Source organism: Xiphophorus couchianus, chromosome 15 (genome assembly GCF_001444195.1).
Source record: "Xiphophorus couchianus chromosome 15, X_couchianus-1.0, whole genome shotgun sequence".
In the NCBI taxonomy this organism is placed as follows: Eukaryota; Metazoa; Chordata; class Actinopteri; order Cyprinodontiformes; family Poeciliidae; genus Xiphophorus; species Xiphophorus couchianus.
Genome location: NC_040242.1, coordinates 20,011,779 through 20,031,662, shown reverse-complemented (window position 1 = coordinate 20,031,662; position 19,884 = coordinate 20,011,779). Strand labels below are relative to the sequence as shown.

General features: G+C 42.1%; 1 protein-coding gene across 10 annotated transcripts in view; it reads left to right on the top strand.

Annotated features, from left to right (window-relative positions):
- Window positions 1–19,884, top strand: part of cdc42bpab (CDC42 binding protein kinase alpha (DMPK-like) b) — an 82,885-nt gene that overhangs the window by 58,711 nt on the left and 4,290 nt on the right. For 4 of the 10 annotated variants that reach the window (XM_028041049.1, XM_028041048.1, XM_028041052.1 and 1 more), the window contains 25 exons: window positions 913–1,018; window positions 3,262–3,386; window positions 4,390–4,495; window positions 4,993–5,141; window positions 5,215–5,306; window positions 6,153–6,229; window positions 6,983–7,018; window positions 8,181–8,300; window positions 9,139–9,222; window positions 9,312–9,417; window positions 10,288–10,424; window positions 10,498–10,637; window positions 10,954–11,035; window positions 11,126–11,345; window positions 11,462–11,524; window positions 12,348–12,601; window positions 13,600–13,724; window positions 13,803–14,017; window positions 14,093–14,190; window positions 14,302–14,386; window positions 15,148–15,271; window positions 15,366–15,483; window positions 16,847–16,967; window positions 17,038–17,195; window positions 18,760–18,834. In XM_028041049.1, coding sequence (XP_027896850.1) covers window positions 913–1,018; window positions 3,262–3,386; window positions 4,390–4,495; window positions 4,993–5,141; window positions 5,215–5,306; window positions 6,153–6,229; window positions 6,983–7,018; window positions 8,181–8,300; window positions 9,139–9,222; window positions 9,312–9,417; window positions 10,288–10,424; window positions 10,498–10,637; window positions 10,954–11,035; window positions 11,126–11,345; window positions 11,462–11,524; window positions 12,348–12,601; window positions 13,600–13,724; window positions 13,803–14,017; window positions 14,093–14,190; window positions 14,302–14,386; window positions 15,148–15,271; window positions 15,366–15,483; window positions 16,847–16,967; window positions 17,038–17,195; window positions 18,760–18,834 — 3,016 coding nt within the window. The remainder of the gene's footprint in view (window positions 1–912; window positions 1,019–3,261; window positions 3,387–4,389; window positions 4,496–4,992; window positions 5,142–5,214; window positions 5,307–6,152; window positions 6,230–6,982; window positions 7,019–8,180; window positions 8,301–9,138; window positions 9,223–9,311; window positions 9,418–10,287; window positions 10,425–10,497; window positions 10,638–10,953; window positions 11,036–11,125; window positions 11,346–11,461; window positions 11,525–12,347; window positions 12,602–13,599; window positions 13,725–13,802; window positions 14,018–14,092; window positions 14,191–14,301; window positions 14,387–15,147; window positions 15,272–15,365; window positions 15,484–16,846; window positions 16,968–17,037; window positions 17,196–18,759; window positions 18,835–19,884) is intronic. The other 6 variants (XM_028041058.1, XM_028041057.1, XM_028041053.1 and 3 more) reach the window with 5 other exon arrangements.

Genomic DNA, 19,884 nt, shown 5'->3' with positions numbered 1-19,884 from the left:
AGCTGGCCGACTTTGATTATGGAGCCATGAAAGTATAATTATATCGACTCCTATTTCCTCATTTTGGGTGATCAGCTGATACTTACTGACACTCTGCGCAGCTAACAGTAGTCACCACCGCTGTTTTTTCAGACAAAGAAAATCTGAATCGGCTTTTTAAAAATCTGTGATCGGCCAGAAAACTGCAATCGGTGCACTCTTAGTGAAAATATCTTCCCAGGATGGATGATATTTTCCTGTTGTATTTTTAGAAGTAGTTGTTTTTACACCCCACATTTCTACAGTTACTAATATGTTAACTTATTTTAGCTGTACAGTCCATTAACATTTGAAAACTTGGTTGACACTACAGGGTAATTGATGTTAACTGTAAGTTCTCCAAAACGACTTCTGTTGAACAAGCAAAGAAAAACCCCATCGCAATAGGAGACGTAATCGTTAGTGCATTTTATCCGTCAGCAAGCGTTTTCCAGAACGGCGTTCAGCCTGTCAGAAAAAATAACCTGACACCACATGATTCATATTTATATTCAGGAAGCTTTAGAGGTAGTGTTTTAGCCTCAGACTTACCTTCCTGCCTGCTGCTGCTGATGTATTATTTTCACGGCTGCCTAATTCCTTTTTAAACACACCGCTGGATCAGATTCTAACTGCATTAATGTGTCGGCCTTAAAAAACAAGCGGCAGCTTTTGGTTCAGTCTTTGATTCAGCTGCGACTCTCAGGAACAAAGAGAGTCACAGTTTAAAGAAGAGTCGAGCCGAAACACTCGGCTGTATATTTACAAAGTTTATTTGAGGAATATTTTCCAATGCAGCCACAGCCAGAGGTCAGGATCTCACTAACAGATGGGGGTTAAGTTCCTACAGTAACAAAGTGGGCGTGTGTGTGTGGTTTTTTTTTTTTTTTGCAGCCAAAACGAGCGTGAAGAGTTTGAGACGGAGTACAAGCAGAAATATGAGCGTGAAAGAATCCTCCTCACTGAGGAGAATAAGAAGCTGTCCAGTGAATTAGACAAGGTACAGTATGTGTTCCTGTGTCTAACAGAAGTCAATATGAATGCATATGAAACAGCTTTTATTTTTACTTTGCTGTAGTGCATTGTCAGCTTTTCTGTGATTTGTTTGTCCCCATCACACACATTCACTCTGAGACCCCCGTCCCACCCCAAGTGCTGTAACCCCAGGTAACCCTTCTTGGAAAGCCTGTCGCATTCCTCCCTCCACCCCCTCTCTCCCAGCTATGCCAAAGAAATCACTGTACAATATTCCGCTCACAAACAGCCTGTAGCCAGCCACACAGTTGGATAGACGCTGGATCTAGCTGTGTTGACTTTGGAACCGGCTCCTGGAAGTTCAAACCCTCCCGCCCCCCTTCAGCCTCCCACTTTAAATGGTCTCTAATAACTGGGAGGCATTCTGACCTGTGGAGTACAATCTGAGTATATTTTTAAAGTCTGTAAGTGATAAAACACAGATGGAAATCAGGAGAATCACATGGCTGCCACTGCAGTCGTATCACTAAAATGTGTTGTAGGTTTTTGAATCGGGTAGGCTTGATTAGATCTGTTTAGGAGGCCAATAGAAACAAATGGAGACCTTGTTCTCTTCTCTATGATGAACGTCCTCATTGCTTTCAGGGTGTCTGAGCATCATTTAAAAGTCTTAAACTCTTAAACTAAAATTAAGGCCAGCTTAAAAATCAAATTCATTTAAAAAATGTAAGTTAATCACAGGTCTTAAATTTTGTCGTAGCAGGACTTTTTAATCTTTTATAATCTTTGTAGTTTGAGTTCATTCTTCATCCCGTTCTGAATCGAAACAGTTGAGGCTATCGCTAGCCACCTGCTAATATGCCGTTGCCAGTTAGCTAGCTTTCATTTGAAAGTGTAAATTCATCAGCAGTTGGCTGGACGAACCTGTGAACAAATCATTTTATACCCAAATTGTTGCCATTTTTATTTATAGGGGTACACTGATAAATTGGCCCCAATTTCCTTACTTTTTGGATAACTTAAACTTGAGACTGTCATGAGAGAGAGCTGACTGACGGACCTGGCCACCAGGTCACGTCTGCATGTTCGAGGTTAACAATAGTCACTCCAGTGTTTCCAATATATTGGCGTCTTTTGGTGCGACTTTTCAGAGACAAAAAATATCGGTATTGACTAAAATTGGAATCGTACAGGTCAGGCTTTTGAAAGATCAGTGATCAGCCAGAAAACTGCAGTCAGTTCACCCCTATTTATTTGTTTATTTATTTATTTGAGAAGATAAATTATTTAGCAAATTATGCTAAAACCTTTTACTACATTTTGGTAGTGGCCCATGTTTAAACCAACTGACAATAAAATACGACAATTCAAATTGGAAGAACTTTAAACAACTTCCTGCTGATCTATATCATTTATTTCAAGTCACACCAAGTCAGTTTCAGTACAACAAATCATGAAGAGAAAGTTTAAGATTAAAATCATCACTTTTCAATATTGGTTTGATTTCAGACACATCCATCAGTTCATGGCATCGTTTCAAACAGGAAAATGAAATATGAAGCAGCTGAAATAGCAAATACATGAAGTGGCAAAGGGATGGAATGACCGCCACCCACCTTTGGGATTGTAAAACATTTATAAGCAAGCAATAGTTTTCCAACTCCCTAAATCTTTTCTATCCAGTAAAGCTACCAAGAAGCTTCACACCTCTATAATTACTCACTAAGAGTTTCTGGTGATCATTTCATCACCTGGCAGAACCTTTAAAATGCCTCTAAAAGCCTTAATTACAATGACCTCATTGCGTCTGGATGTGAGGTCATGATTCTTCGCGACACCACGCTAAGAGGTGGGTTTTTTTTCTACAGCTTTTCTGTTCTGAAATGAGACGGGAACGGTTCTTTGGAAAGGGAACCCAAAACAAGAGGAAGTTGGTCCCTGCTTGCTCGTCACGTCACAATAAATGTGTCCGCAAATTAAAGAGGATAGAGAAAAACAGTCAGGCAGTTTGAGACCTGCATTGATGTCGCCATGGTGACATCTACACAAACATACACACACATACAAACCCCTATCGCTGAAAGGACTCAAAACGGAGTTCTCTTAACGTTGGTGTGTAAATGGACGGACTCAGAGTTCTAATGCGGTCCAGTTGAAGTCTGCTACACTCATCAGCCTACTTTTATTTTAATGCGTTTCATCAGTCGGATGTCAGGCGTCCGACGACAGCTTTATGATTGGACACGTTTTCTGCTGCTCTCCCCCCAGTTGAGCGGGATGTTTGAGAAGGTGAGCAGCTCCAACGAGCAGCTGGAGGAACAGATGAGGGAGCTGGCTGACAAAAAGGAGAGCGTGGCCCACTGGGAGGCCCAGATCACCGAGATCATCCAGTGGTAAGACACACACAAACCAGCCGCCTTCTCAAGTGACTCAAAGCGCAGTCCTGACAGGCCTCTTACTTTTCCGCTCAAGCCATGGCACAGAAACACACACACTCACACAGATTGGGTTCCTCTTCACTGTAAAGCTGCGGCGTGTCTCGCATACCTTTGAAGATGGTCGAGCCGCTTGACCCTCCCTGCCTCTCAGATCCTCTCCCATCACAGCTGACACTTCACCAACTGCTCTACTCCCCCCACTGACTTCCCCTCTTCTCTGTTGGACGGGCCTGAAGTCTTGGCATAGCGCGCATACCCCACACAGACACGCTGAACCACAGGAGCACGCTTTCAGCTCCATAGCCACAACGCATTCCTGACATGCACATACAAATGTTGAGCTGGGGATGTTTCCTCTGGAGGAATCTGGTAGCCAGTGTGGCCCTCTGCTGGTGGAGCTTTGCCACAGCACAAGAGGAACTGCATGTCTGTAGGAGTTTAGTTATTTCTCAGTAGACATTTAGAACAAGAATTTTTATGAAAATGTGTTTTTTTTCTTAGCCTTTACTGGTGAGAAAAAAGTCCTAATATTGCAAGACAAAGTTGTGTAACAATAAGCCAAAATAATACAAGAAAAAAGTCATAATTAGACAAGTTATTTTATAAGAACAGTCATAATAATACGAGCATAAATTCAGTTGTAATTTTACAACTTTCCTCCAGTATTTTTGTGTTTTTATTCTGCCAGTATTCTGACTTTAGTCTCATAATTTCACAAAATAAACTCTTCGTCTGACCCCAACACTTCATCATATTACACAAATAAATCTCCATTGCTTTTTTTTTCTGGGTGTCTCTAAACAACATTTACTGAACCAAACTGAATTTAAACGATCAACTTTCAAAGTTTTGAGCAACAGTCAATGTTCTGTAGACGTTCGCTTTTAAAGAATGGAGCAGTTTTTAAATGTGTGTGTGTGTGTGTGTGTGTGCGTGTGTGTGTGTGTGTGTGTTGCAGGGTGAGTGATGAGAAGGACGCTCGGGGTTACCTTCAGGCTTTGGCCACTAAGATGACCGAGGAGCTGGAGGGTTTGAGAAACACCAGCCTTGGAGCGAGAGCGACGGTAAACAAACACACAAACTGTTTTTATCAAAAGAACTGAAATGTTATTGTTGTACTCTAACACTACCTGATGATGGTTTATGAAACTATTATGATGCTTTATTTCTAACGTGGGTCATTTAAGGGCGGATATTAATAAAACCCATTCAAGCCTCTAATTTTCTTGGCGGCAACATTTATTTAAAACGTTCGTCCGGACCAGTTTCCGTTAGACATCCGTAAAATGCTGCTCCGAAATTAATCAGTTCAGCAGAAAAAGCTACATAATGTTTTGTCGACACGTCAAGCATAACTTTGTACAGCTTCAGTCCTCAAAAATCTCTGGTTTTGTTCCCCATATGCAGCATTTTTGGTGCAGCGCTATGCTAATAAAGCATGTTTTACTCTCTGTTGTGATATGACTTGTTGATCAGCTTGATCTTAACATATTTCACACAAAAAAGAGGCTGTGGTCTTTGAAGTTTGGCTTAAAAGCACATCATTTCCTCTGTGTTTCAGGACATGCCATGGAAGATGCGTCGCTTTGCCAAGCTGGACATGTCGGCTCGTCTGGAGCTGCAGTCGGCGCTGGACACGGAGATCAAAGCCAAGCAGAGCATTCAGGACGAGCTGAATAAAGTCAAGACAGACGGCATTTCCACCGAATGGTACGCCTTACTTTAGCGTTAACAGCCTAGCTTACTGTAAGTGGCTCCCTGAACCAAATGTGATTCATTACAGTAAACTGAAGGAGGTGGAGAGTAAAAACCAGGAGCTGCTGGCTGAGATCGAGCGGCTGAAGAAGGAGACGGAGGAGCTCCGGCTGCGAAGAGGTACGGCCTCATCCCTGCACTCTAGCATTTATTCTAGATGTTTCTGTTATTTATTGGGGCAGTTTCATGTAAAATCGACTTTTTTGAGCTTTGCATTATGTTATAATGTTATTCCTTTATCAAAAACATACCTGGAGTGTCACTTTGATTCTTTTACACGTTTGAGAAATCCTTTATACTGGGACCTAACCCCACCTCCGAGGCGCAGCTCCTCCTTGGAGCTGCAGTTTCCAAGCTTCAGACCCACAGACCCACTCAGCTCCTTCAGACTAGCCAGCAGCAATTAGCAAACACCTGGTGGAACTGAGTATCTGCTGAGCTCATTAGAGGAGCTACTTCTCAGTGAAACGCTGATAAAAATGTTGTTATAAGGTTAATAAAGGAGACATGTTGTGATGAATCCCTGAAGGTGGAGTTTCTGAAAGAGCAGGAGTTTTTAAAGAGTCAGAGGCCCAATTTCTTTTAAATCATATTTGATATATACAACATTTTTATAACAACTGAAGGTAACAGTTACTTGATTGGGCTGTAGTATGGCACTAAAATACTGGCTCTTTAAAAATGCATCTTTTGATAATGACAATAGCCTTGTTTTGAGTAAGAGCTGTGTATTCATGGATACCACATTTCTTCAGAGATTACCTCAGTGAAAGAGGATTTGGCTTTGCTCCAGCACACATATGTGAGACATGGTTCTGAGCTCGCGACACACACATGCATTGTTTCTCCGGTCATATGAAACCTGCTCTGCGTTCTTAGAAACAGTCCTGTGACCCGTTCTGTTCCAGTCGGCCTTTGATGCTCTAATTCCTGACCACAGTGGTGTTATTCGCTTCGGGTCTATAGGTGTCAAGCACCAGGATTCCCAGAATTCCTTCCTGGCTTTCCTCAACGCCCCCACCTCGGCCCTCGACCAGTTTGATGTGAGTTTGAATAAAGCCGCCGTTATCTGAAACGCTAACAATCATCTTATGTCGTCCACATGATTTATATTGATGTGAATTCTTCTGATTTTATTTTTTATTTGTTTTTGGTTGCTTTCTTTGCGTCACTCTGGTACATCAGGACTCTTATTCCTCATCCTCATCTTCTTTAATTGAGTTTTGGGAAGATGTAAGTTTAATCGTGGGTGTGTTATAAACTCGTGTAGATGTAGTTGTACCCTGTAGGACACTGAAAGGGTATCCATGTTGGTTTAGGAAGAGGTATGTTTATTATCTGTTAATAACAGAGATGAAAATCTACCAGCTACTTGTTTATATCCTCCTTTTGCTGTTTATTAGTTTGTTAGAACCTTAGATATAACAACACCTTATGTTTACTTTCCCATACTTCCATTTCCTTGTAATTGTGTTTTTTACATCAGTACCCATTTTAGTTCCCGTCATCAACCCCCCTCTATTGTACAAACAATAATCTAATGCAGTGCTTCCCAACTGAGACCTGTGTAACTCAAATATTGAATACATCTATTGTAAAAACCTCACATTGTTGCTGAAAACATTTGCGTGTTTCAGACTAACAGGTTTTGGTAAACACTGCCTGACGTCACCGAATCCTCCCTGCTCTCCCATCATCACGTTTCCTCCCTCAGTCATTTGAAATGTGTTTTCAGCTGCACAATATTCACCGCTGTGTGTCTCTGTCACTCTCTGCCTCTCTTCCTGCCACTGAAGCGCTCGCCGTCCGTCGGCCCGACTAAAGGCAGACGTGTAAGCACCGCCGCTGCAGCTCTGCAGCTCCTCTCTCTCAATGTGCCGTCTCGTTTCCTGTCGGTTGATCTGCGTGTGTCCAGCCGTCTGCATGGCAGCGGAGAAAAACTCCTTGTCTGTGTGCCCTGTAAAGTATTCACACCTGTTGAACTTAACATTTTGGTACTTAGGTGTTGGAACAATAGAGTAGCTTTTGTAACTATAAAGTGAAAGAATGACATTCAGCCCCTTTTAACTCTGACACCCATAACAGCTTTCCTGCAGGTTTCACCAACACAAATATAAGACTTTTTAAAGACCATTATGAAGACTTGAAGCTAGGCCTTTCACAGTAACTAAATTGTCCCAGAAGTTACTGCAATATATGACAATGTTGTTTTGAGACCATTTTCAAGTGTTATAGTGGAAATGGCATAATAATGCAAGAACACATTCTCAAGGATCAATAAACTTTAAATTTTAATGAACACATAATACATGAACCGGAAGAGATTTTAAACATCCAAAATAAATAACAAAAAAACAACTCATAATAACAAAAAATGAAATGAATTAAAACAAAATTATCCTGTGTCCCAACAGAAATGTGAAACAGAAAATCATGTATTTTATATGGTAGTGTTTTTTTGTCCACAGCTTCTTACGGGTTGGCAACAGAAGTGAGCCAGTGGCAAAAACAAACGTCGCCCAGGCAACTGGAGATAATTGACACTTTTTTTGATAGAAGTTCAAAAGCTAGCTTGCTGGCTTGGGCATGTTAGCAGCTAGTTAGCGGTAGCTCTTTCAAGTCACAGAACTCAATAACGGTGTCTGCCCGCAACTCAAACCTTTTTCCGACAGAAAAATCTCACAAGAAAAATAAAGTTAAAGGGATGTGAATACCTCAGTGACACAGTGTCTACCTGTTTGTGTGTGATGGCCTTGCATGGTTTGTGGTGTATTTGGTGCAGTTAACAGGGTCGTGGTCCTGTGACGTTAGAGAACATGAGGTGATTAAAGTTGGGCTCAGTTTTCAGTTGAAGTGGACTGCCTCCTCTCCCGTCCACCATCTTTGTCAGCATGACTGCTGCATGTTTCTACTGATCCGTTTTACTTCCTGCTCGCTAATTTTCCTCTCTCCATCCTTTTCCTAACCGCCCCCTCTGTATTCTGCTCTCCTCAGGTGGACTCCATGGATAACTTTACCCCTTCCAACACTCCATCTCGGGAAGACGACCCCAAGTTCCACCTCAAGGCGCATTCCCGTTCCCCTTCCATGGCTAGCGACATGGAGCCGATAGAGGTCAGATAATCCGACTCGTTTTAGCCGAGCCGCCCACGGGAATTAGACAGGAATGTTTGGCACGCACAAAACACTTCCAAATATCCTGACGAACAATTGTTAGAGGCATAAATAGTGTCTGCAGCTCACAGTGCTACCACTGTTGGCTCAGTCATCCACTATGAATTACAGGTAATTTAGTTAACCAGAAGAATCCTGCAGGACAATAACAGCAAAAAAAAAAAAAAACGATGTCTGATGGAGCAAATCATCATTTTCCTGTTTAGACTTTTTTTTTTTGGTTTATAATAGTTTAGACGTTATTGAGCTGGAGTTCAGTCCAACCCGGCTAATTAACTTAAATTATACATGCAAAGTAAACCCGACGTTTCAATTTTTATTTCTCCAAGCTTTCCTTAACATAACTACAAACCATAAACAAACTTACATACAAATTTGCAAAAGAAAAACAAACAAAAAAACAATAAAGTAGAATAAGAAATGAGTGGTGTTCACTTAACATGTAAATAACTCCAATTGACTCATTATTTTAATTAAAATTTTACTGCTTTTGTTTAGGCCAACATTTAAGTCAGTAAGATGTTTAAATTCTTCCACTTTTAGCTTTAGCTGAACGTCTTCCAGCTCCATCTTGTTGCTTGTTGGGAGTCGACTGCACATCATCTGGGATGTGTGATTGATGGGAGCGAAGCCGCTTATTACAGTCTGATTGACTTTTGCACCTTACTTTCTTTATCTCCTCAACATAATTCTGGCCAGAATTTTGCCCATAAATCCAAACTCTGTATTGAAGAGATCATTCATTTGCGTTTAAAGATATTTCTGCTTTGTTCTGCAGCTGATAGACCACCCAGGCCGAACTGTTCAGACCTCCACCATGCGTTCAGGAGGTTACGGCAGCATCGGACGCTCCTCACCAAAGGTTGGGCTGTGTTTTGTTTTTTTTAAAGAAACAATCTAGGATCAGCCGAAACTTTGATAAAAACTGTTTCTCATGTCTGCCTCCCACAGCCCAAAGCACATCAGTTTGTTGTCAAGTCCTTCAACGCGCCCACAAAGTGCAACCAGTGCACCTCCCTCATGGTGGGGCTCATCCGTCAGGGCTGCACCTGTGAGGGTAAGGAAAACCGGAAAACACAACCTGACAATAAACAGGGTTCATATGGATCCTCAAATCCTTGAAAACTCTTGAAATTCAGTTAGATGTTTTCAAGGTTTGGAAAGTGCTTGATTTCTGTTTTGTAATAAAATGTAATCTAATGCTTGATTGAAATCCTAAATTTGGAAAATGTTATTTACGGTTGAAACCAGATATTTTCATACACAATAAAAAATATAGACATGTTTTTCTCACAGTCTGAAGTTAAATCAGACTAAACTTTTAGTTATAATTATTATGATAATTTCTGTTTGGTAGATGCCAGAAAACGTAGCAAGAACGTAGCAAGAACATTTTAGGATTTAGTGTTTAAGCTTTTAATTTGAGCAGGAAGTTCATTTACCTTGGCATGAACCTTGGGATTTGGATTGTTTCAATGTAATAAATACTTAGTATTCATAATGTCTCAATGACCTATTATTCTGTGTGAAAGAAATTAAGTTTGTTTTCCATATTATTGCTATATAATATAGAAAACCTTATAGAACATGTGATTTTTGTTGTTGTTAAATTACTGTTTTGTTTTCAGACCACTCAGATGTATAGGCTGTGTGTTAGACATTTATAAACATAAAATGTTATTATATTTTAGTTTCTGTAGAATGTATAAAACTATCACAAGACATTATTAATAACAGTAATAAATTATATCATATAATAGTGATTTTTCTTTTTCTTTTAGTTCATCTCTATTGTTTTTGTGGTGCTGGAAAAGTTTGAAAATTCACCTTGAAAAGTGCTTGAATTTTACTGATTGTATATCATTTTGCCGGTTGAGTATTTGATGCATCTTCATGTTTTTGCGTTGTGTTTTTTGTGTGTGTTCAGTGTGTAATTTTTCCTGCCACGTAACTTGTGCGGACAAAGCTCCAGCTGTGTGTCCCGTGCCCCAGGACCAGACCAAGGGCCCGCTGGGCATCGACCCCCAGAGGGGCATCGGTACTGCGTACGAGGGCTATGTGAAGGTGAGTGATCTGAGAAACCGGAATCCCACAGAGCCGACCTTTTTCCTGAAGCTGATCTCTGCTCCTTCTGCAGGTTCCCAAACCCACCGGCGTGAAGAAGGGCTGGCAGAGAGCCATGGCTGTGGTGTGCGACTTCAAACTGTTCCTCTATGAGCTGGGCGAAGGGAAGGCCACCCAACCAAGCGTCGTCGTCAGCCAGGTGTTGGATATGAGGTAAACCAACGGAGACGAGGACAACAGCATCAACAACAAAATGAGTTCCAGTAACAGGACCAAAGTCACCGTTCAGAACAGAATCAAACTTAATTGCTAAATATAATATGAGTACATGTCAGTCGGTGGCTCTGCCAAAACAAACTTAGTTCAGACTAATTATCACTGAATCACGATACACCCAGAACTGGACCTCCTTCGTGCAGGGATGGGATTGTTGCTGACCAATTTTCAAGAGCTTTAGCTACAAGTTAAAGTTTAAATAGAAGAAGCTTTGACCTGAGTGTTTAACCTTTGACCTCTGTCTGTCACACAGGGATGAGGAGTTTTCAGTCAGCTCCGTTTTGGAGTCGGATGTCATCCACGCCAGCCGCAAGGACATACCGTGCATATTCAGAGTGAGGGTCTCTTATGCTGCTTCCTTCTTAAATCGCTCTTTGAGTTGTGCTTCTTCTGACCTCTGACCTCCACTCTCTCTGTCTCTCCAGGTGACAGCGTCCCAGCTCTCCCCCTCCAGCAGCCAAAAGGCGTCCATCCTGATCCTGGCCGACAGCGACCAGGAGAGGAACAAGTGGGTGTGTCTGCTCAACGAGCTGCACCGCATCCTGAAGAAGAACAAGCTGAAGGAGCGCTTCGTCTACGTCCCCAAGGAGGCGTACGACTGCACGCTGCCCCTCATCAAGACCACCCAGTCTGCTGCTATCATAGGTGGGCCAACAGGGATTCCTACTGTCAGACAGTTAAAGAATGGAGTCCTCTATGTTTTTATTTTTTACTCTCTGGGCCCTAAAACGGCGGTCTTTCTCCGTTTAATCTGCCTTCAGATCATGAGCGCGTCGCCCTCGGCAACGAAGAAGGCCTCTTTGTCATCCATGTCACCAAAGATGGTAAGATCACGCTAACATGATTATCATTCTGGTTCATTCACCTCTGAACTGATAGGATGAAGAGGAAGAGGATGCTTGTCCAACCTTAAAAAGTCTTAAATTGCCTTAAATACATTTTTAAAATTCAGCTTTAATCTCATCTATTTTATGTAGGTTTTTTTGTTGTTGTTTTTTTTAACCTCACGGGACTTTCCGTCAGCCAATAGTTTGAGTCGCATGCAGACACCTTGTGTATCTGACTGGAGGTGGTTGATTAATCGCCAGTCGGCAGGATGATGTTAATCTTCGCCTTCAGCTGCCAACACACGTGATGCTACATGCATTCTGTACAAAAAGCTTTGCACAGAAAATGGTGGAGGCGGCTACTACTAACGCTAGCATTTGCTGCGACTCAAACATGGTGGTCAGTCACCACTCTTACAAATTGAAGAATTTTATTTCAACACGACTGTTACTGTAGAGGGAAATGTAGAGAAGGAGGAAATTAAGGAAAAGGAGCAGAGCATAGAACCAAAACAAAATAGAGCCTCAGATGGCGATCATTCTGTTTTCTGAAGTTCTGAAGTAAGAATGTGACATTTGCTGCAGTTAATCTAACAACTAGAAACATTTCTTCCTTTATATATATATATATATATATATATATATATATATATATATATATATATATATATATATTTAAGACCTGTGTCACAGGTATATATATATATATATATATATATATATATATATATTTAAGACCTGTGTCACAGGTCTTAAATGGACTTCAAACTCATCTGAGTTTGAGTGCAGAAGCCCTGTTGAAGCCTTTCTCTTTTTGTAGAAATAATCCGTGTGGGTGACAACAAGAAGGTCTACCAGATCGACCTGATCCCCCAGGAGCAGCTGCTAGCCGTCATCTCGGGCCGGAACCGCCACGTCCGCCTCATCCCCACTCAGGCGCTGGACGGCCGCGAGACCGAATCCAACAAGCTGACCGAAACGAAAAACTGCCAGAGTCTGGTGTCGGGGCCGATCCGGAACGGCTGCCTCACCTGCCTCTGTGTGGCCATGAAGAGTAAAGTCATCTGCTACGAGGTGAGGAGGAGTCGGACTGACTCTGGACGATCCGCACTGAAGAAACACTTCCACATTATTCTTAAAACATACATCAACAAAGAGTAACATATTTATTCATATTAATTTAAAGACTACTGGTTATAAGCAGATCTGTTTTCCTGGACAGTGTTATAATTCTCTTAATGGATAAGAAAAATGCAGTAGAAAATTGTGTATTGAATTCATTGGAGTGTAAGCCATGGATACGCCCTCTGGTGGACTCAACATTGACATAACAAGACCTTTACGTTTATAATAATTATCAGGGAATGCTCATCCTTAGAAAGTCTTAAATTCATATCTAAAATTAAGGCCTTAAATTGGCTTTGATACATTGAAAAATGCAAGTTGGCCTTAAATACATTAACGTAGGTCTTATATTTTGCCGTAGCAGGTCTATTTAATGTAGTTTTTTTTTTCCAGTGGACAATTCAGTCAGGCAAAAGTTTGAGACACGTGACCATCTTCAATACATTCTGACTGAGGTGGTCGAGGCTACTGCTAACTAGCTGCTAATGTACCCTTCCTAGCAAGCAAGCATTTTTCTGCCTTTACCATGGGCGTAATGCCAGGTTCACAGTTTTTGCTATTCTTGATTGTAATGAGGCAACTTGTGTTTTCGGTCTTAAATTTTATTCAAGATAGCATTAAGGTTTTAAAAACTTTTACATTGACCTGCTGAAGGCTGCAGATGCCCTGATCACATCTTTCATGAGATTAACTAAAGATGTTATCAGACTATACAACAGTGAACCCATGTGATAATTTATTACTTTCTTTCCTCACGTTTGATTATTGTACACGGGCATCTATATATACAAAAAAAAATAAAATAAATAAAAGTAGAAGTATTCTCTGGAAGTATTTCTGCTAGCACCTGTGCTAATTAGCTGATGCTATGGATCATGCAGTGACATCATCAGGTTTATTTTGACCCTGAGCTCTTGTGAAACTAAAGACTTTTTCCCGTCCTGCAGGTGAATAAGGGGAAATTGCGCCACCGAGTGCTGCGGGAGCTTCAGGCCCCGGGGTCAGTCCAGTGGATGGGCCTGCTCAACGAGCGTCTTTATGTGGGCTACCAGTCCGGCTTCACGCGCTACAGGTTTCCTCCTTTTTTATTACAGTGCATCACACACACACACGTCTTGAATCCATCAAAGTAACCTGATGCCGTCCGCAGTGTCCATGGCGACGTGTCCCCGGTCAGCCTGCTGCACCATGAGGACCACACCCTGGCCTTCATCCTGCAGCAGGGCCTGAGCGCGCTGTGTGCCGTGGAGATCTCCAGCAAGGAGCTGCTGCTGTGCTTCAGCTCCATCGGGGTCTACGTGGACTCTCAGGGCCGGAGGTCACGGCAGCAGGAGCTCATGTGGCCGGCTTATCCCAACGCCGCCTGTGAGTTGGACCTGGTTCAAACGCACACAAAAAGAAAAACCTGCTTCCTGTAGCTCACTGTCTTCTTGTGTCCAGGCTACAACGCCCCCTACCTGTCGGTGTACAGTGAGAACGCCGTGGATGTGTTTGATGTGAATACCATGGAGTGGATCCAGACCATTCCTCTGAAGAAGGTCTGTGTTTCTAGGGCGCCATCTGGTGGAGAGAGAATAGTGTTCCCAGCTTCATCACGCTCTCAGTGTTAATGAAGACAAGTTTTTCTTCTTCTGCTGCTGCTGCTGTAGGTGCGACCTCTGAATGTTGATGGATCTCTGAACCTGCTGGGCCTGGAAACGGTGCGCCTCATCTACTTTAGAAACAAGATGGCTGGTGAGAGCGCTTTCTGCGTCAACCTAAACTCTTCCTACGAACAACAAAACATCCTGGAGCAAAATTCCTTGGAAAAGATTGATATCCCACAATATTCCATATTTAGACACCTGTGAATCACAAACAACTGTATTTTACTAGGATTTATCACTGAAATAGAATTACGTGTTGGTTCCTATTGTTTGGCAAATAAAAATTAGCTCCCTTTACTCTGATACCCCTAAATAAATGACAGGACAACTGATTGCTGTTGATGGTCAAATAATTAGTCTAGCTTTGTGTAATTTAATCTTAATAAATTCAGCTTTTCAGAAGTTTTGCTATTTGGCCAACAAAATACAAATCAATTGGTGGCAGAAAAAAATCTGGAAATTGACATTTTCTTTTTTTAACAAGACAACGGTCGAAGCGCTTTTTATGTTTTGGATCTTTAATATTCTTAGACATAGAGATTTCATAAAAATGCTGTTTATTATTGAGCGGATAAAACTAACACAGGAAAGTTTTCACTTTATTCATGTTTGATTGTGTAAAGTGTTGACTCTGGAGGGGTTGATGCATATGAGCAACATGATTTTCAGTTTTCATGACGATAAAGTTAAAAACCAGGAAGTGTTTCTAGTGAAGTCACATAAAACCCAATAGGAGTTTAAAGTTTTAGGGTAGTGACCACTTAAACTGAAGTGAATGAAAGGTGCTGAAGGAGTTGGTGTCTCAGTGGTTGGCTAGAAGTGAGGAAGACTCCTGCTTTGGTGTTTCAGAGGGGGACGAGCTGGTCGTCCCGGAGACGTCAGACAACAGCAGGAAGCAGATGGTGCGCAGCATGAACAACAAGCGGCGCTTCTCCTTCAGGATACCAGAGGAGGAGCGGCTGCAGCAGAGGAGGTAGCGCCCGCTGCCGGCTCCGGTTCTCATCTGTGCGACTGCTGTTTCCGGGTCCTGTTCGCTCACCTTTGTTCCTGTGTCGTCACGGTTACAGAGAGATGCTGCGAGATCCAGAAATGAGGAACAAGCTGATATCCAACCCCACCAACTTCAACCATGTGGCCCACATGGGACCAGGAGACGGGATCCAGATCCTGAAAGATCTCCCCATGGTATGAGCACACGCACCCACCACAGGGAAACACACTGCAGAGCAAGGGTGTTCAAAGTGAGGCTCGGGGGTTGTTTGTGACACCCAGACTGATTTTTAAAATCTATTTTTTTATTTATTTGTGTAGCCTTCTCCTCACAATTTAAGAATAAATTGGGACAAAAGTAAAAATTTTTAAATCAAAATCGTACAAAAATGTTAGATGGAACACAAATAAAAACAAAGCTTCCTGCTTTGTTTTTATTGTCATGGTAACTGGGACCACATCTAGTGCGACCAAATCTGCTTTTAATTACCGTATTAAAGGAACAGTGTCATGTAAATTCGACCTTTTTGAGCATTACATCATGTGATATCATTATACCTTCATCCAAATCATACATGTAGTGTTGCTTTGATTCTTTTGTGCATGTTTGAGAAATCCTTTAAGTATGTAAAAGTTTATTAGAGTAGCACTTTTCACAGATAAAATCACAAAGTGCTTCACAAAACACACAGGAAAAGCACATCAAACATGACATTAAATTAAAAGCCTGCCAGAGGCTATTTTACTTACTCCTTCAGACTAGCCAACAGCAATTAGCAAACACCTGGTGGAACTGCTCACCTGCTGAGCTCATTATAGGAGCTACTTCTCAATGTAACACTGTTAAAAGCGTTTTAAAGGCGTTTCTTAAACAGACAGAGACCCAATTTCCAGGTGTTAAATTTGGAAGTCAAATTTCTTTCAAGTCATATTTCATATATACAGTATATACATATAATTTATTTGTATAACAATTAAAGGTAACATAGTTACTTGATTGTGCTATAAAATGACTCTAATATTGCCCTTTAAAGCTTGGCTAAACGTGTTTTCAAATGAACTCTGACCTACATCCTGTTTTTATTGCTGAGAAAAGACTAAATATGTTTCCGGTTTTCTTCAGTCGAGTGCAAAATAATAAGTAACCTGCATGCCTTTCATTTATCAAAGAAAACATGCAAGTTTGGATCTACAATCCTGTTCCTAAAAAAAATATTTTTGGAGATTTTAGTTTTTAAAAACTATTTATTTTTGGCCCCCGTGACAAAACGTTTTGGACACCCCTGCTATAGAAGCTTCTTCTTCACAGTCTAGTTCTCACTTGCACCAAAAAAACAAAGCTACTTGTGCTGCACTGTTGGAGCTGCTCCATCTTTCACCATGTTATGTAGCTACAGACAGAATGAAGGTTAACTTGTTATGTTCAGATCCACCACAGTGTGTGTGTGGGTGTGTGTGTGTGTGTGTGTGTTAGTCTGAGCATGCTGTGCACTCACTGCCGCCCCCCTCCCTCACACTGCACCCTCTCCCCCCTCCTGTCCACTTGCTGCGTTTAAAGCAGAACGTCCGTCTTCAGGAGACCCGGGCGGGGTTCAGCGGCTCCGTCAGCATCCCCTCCATCACCAAGAACCGGGCGGAGCCGGGCCGCTCCATGAGCGCCAGCAGCGGACTGGGCATACGTGAGTATCATGTTTCCAGATGTGGTTTCGGTGTGGTGCCTTTAGCTGACGTGTTTTCCTCCGGGTCCAGGCTCGTCGTCTCAGAACGGCAGCGCTCTGCGCAGGGAGCTGTCCGGGGGAAGCTACGGGTCCAAACGCCAGACCATGACCTCGCCCTCCGAGAGCTCCCTGTCCTCCGGCGGGGGGATGGACTGCGGCGACGCTCCGCTCTCCCAGTTCGACAGAGAGGTCAGTAGGCGGGCTGAACCCCGACACGCAGCCGCAGGCGGGGTCGGTTCTATAACATCTGACTCATTCCAGTTTGGACCCATTGAGACTGAGACTAACCATCCAAAACAATCATTCCTCAGATAATCAGAGTCTTTATGGAGACTAAACCAGCCGACTGTGTTGAGCTTTTTCACAAGTTACAACCACAAACTCCAGCCTGTTAGATTTACATGGTGGATCAGCAGAGGAGTGAAGAATGCTGGAGGAATTTGTGAAATATTTGATTTTCAAATCCTTTTGTGAAAGTATCAGTACCTCCAGGGTGTCATGATAGTTTTTGTGATTTTTATTTTTTTTTATCAAGATGATTTTGTGGTGCAAAACCTACATTAATAGGTACATTTAGGTAAGTTTTTACTCGTTAGTAAAACAAGTTACTCGTTAGTGCCAAGCTAGTTAGTGATCTAACTAGCTTGGCACTAACTAGCTATAGTAGGAGTAAGAAACACTGCCACCTGCAGGTGGGAGTAAGCAGTCACTTCCGGTGTTTTTGAGCATTTTTACAGAAAATGTGCAATAAATTACATTTATTTAACATGCTTAATGTTATTAAGCATTAACATACAAAAAGAACCTGAATCTATTGGTTTTGTGTGAATTTCCACAATGACAAACTTTCTAATAGTGGAGGGACTGAAGTGTGGTGTGTACTAGTCTTGAGTCTAGACTAGAGATCTACAAACTGTGGCTCTGTGGATCTTCCACAGTGGCTTTTAATAGTTTGGCAAAAAAATTATTTGCAGAATCTAACTTATTTTAAAAAAAGTTAAATGTATATGCAACAAATGAAGATTCAGCCTTTTTTATTCTTTTGCATGGAATATATCCCTGCATTACATTTCCAATGCAGAATGACAAAATAATATTTATTATTTTTCTCCTCCTCATTACATTGTTTAAAATAATTTTTCATCATTTTTGTCTATAGAAGACAATGTATCAGTCGTCTTTTGTTTTTGTTTTTTGTAAATATTTCCACCATGTTTTCCAGTGGAGCAGATTTATGTCTTGTCATTTCTTTTTTTAAAAACTCATCCTCTGCTCTCCACTTCCTGATGATGCTGCTCCTCTGCCCTCTAAGCGAAGCGGCATGAGGATCCGGTGAAGTTTGTGGCTGTGGCGTGACGGGTGTGAAGGAGCTCTGGGTTTTCTGAATCCTTGTGCGAGGCGCTGTAGTTCTAGACTGAGACCATGAACGTTCCCCTAGCTGAACCAGGAACTCCCTCAGACTGGTTCCCATCAGTCCCAGTCATCCCAGCAGCTGTTTCAGCCGTCCCACCTCATCCCAGCTCTCCAGCGTTTTAGTCTCTCTGAGATCATATCGAGGTTGTTGCTATGGTAGCTGGCCAGCGTCTCCCCTCCTGCCTGTCCCATCCTCATGAGCCTGGATGTTTCTGCCTCCCATTTCGCCACATTTGTTGCCCCCCCCCCCTCGACCCGACCCAGCTGAGCCCCGCCCCTCATGCCTGTCCCCCCTCCCCAGCATGTTGTCTGGGTGCTGAGTGTGAACTCTCCTCTGCAGTGGCAGGCGGTCTCGCCGTCGGAGAAGACCCCCGATCTGAAAAGGGCTTTAAGGACCCTCCTTAGTAAGATGAAGGTAATGTGTTCAACCTGCAACGACAAACACACAGAAGCGAGAGAGCACCGTGTTGCTGATCACACACACACACACACACACACATGCGTGTTATCACTGGAACGCCGCCGCCTCCCCCTCCCTCTCTCTCTCTGCACCATCAGGCTTCTGTTGTGACAATGCTGCTTCTCATTGCTGAATCACAGCATGTCTGCCTCCATACCGCCCCCTGGTGGCCTGCTCATGTTCCCAACCAGGATAAAACAAAGCTTAAGTTGGGGTCTTCTCAGTGTTTACTGGCCAAATGAACAAATCCAGACGAAGGAAGTGTGAAGTAGACTGGTTGGAAGTGAGGTTGCATGCTTTGGGTAAATCCTGTCGCACATTTTGTTGGTACATTATGGCACAAAGGCTGACACTTTCACTGCAAAAACACAGAGTCATACCAAGTATTCTGTCTAGTTTTTACTACAAATATATTAACACACTTCAATTAAAACAAAACGAAACAAAAAGTAACTTTTCAGCAAAAACTAGAAGTTTATTTTAGGTAAATAGTTCATTAATGTTACTGAAAAATGACTAGTTCCATTGGCAGATTATTCCACTTATAACGTGAAAAATGTCTTGTTAGAAGTAAAAACTAGGAATTTTTAATAAATAACTATTTAATTAAAACAAGCTTCTATTTCTTATTGAAAAGTTATTTTTAAATGAGTTTTGTCTTACCTGAAGCGTATTAAAATATTTGACTACTTGGTAAGATTTGTTTCTGCAGCGTTTTCAAGCTGCTCCACGGTGTGTTGTGTTGCAGTCACAGTAGGATCTGTGGGGTTTTTAGTGAGACTTTAAACCAGAACGAATCAGAAGGACGGCATCACTGACCTGAGGACAGGAAGTAGAATCACACACACACTTCAACCCAGCACCAGTCTGAAGCCACCACACTTCCTGTTTGGTCCAAATCGTCCCATTTTCAGAGTCAGTCGCAGTATGTATTGGTTTCCTGCGAGACGGACTGTGTGTGATGAGTTCAGGGTGAATCGGAAACCTTCCACTCCATCATCGGCT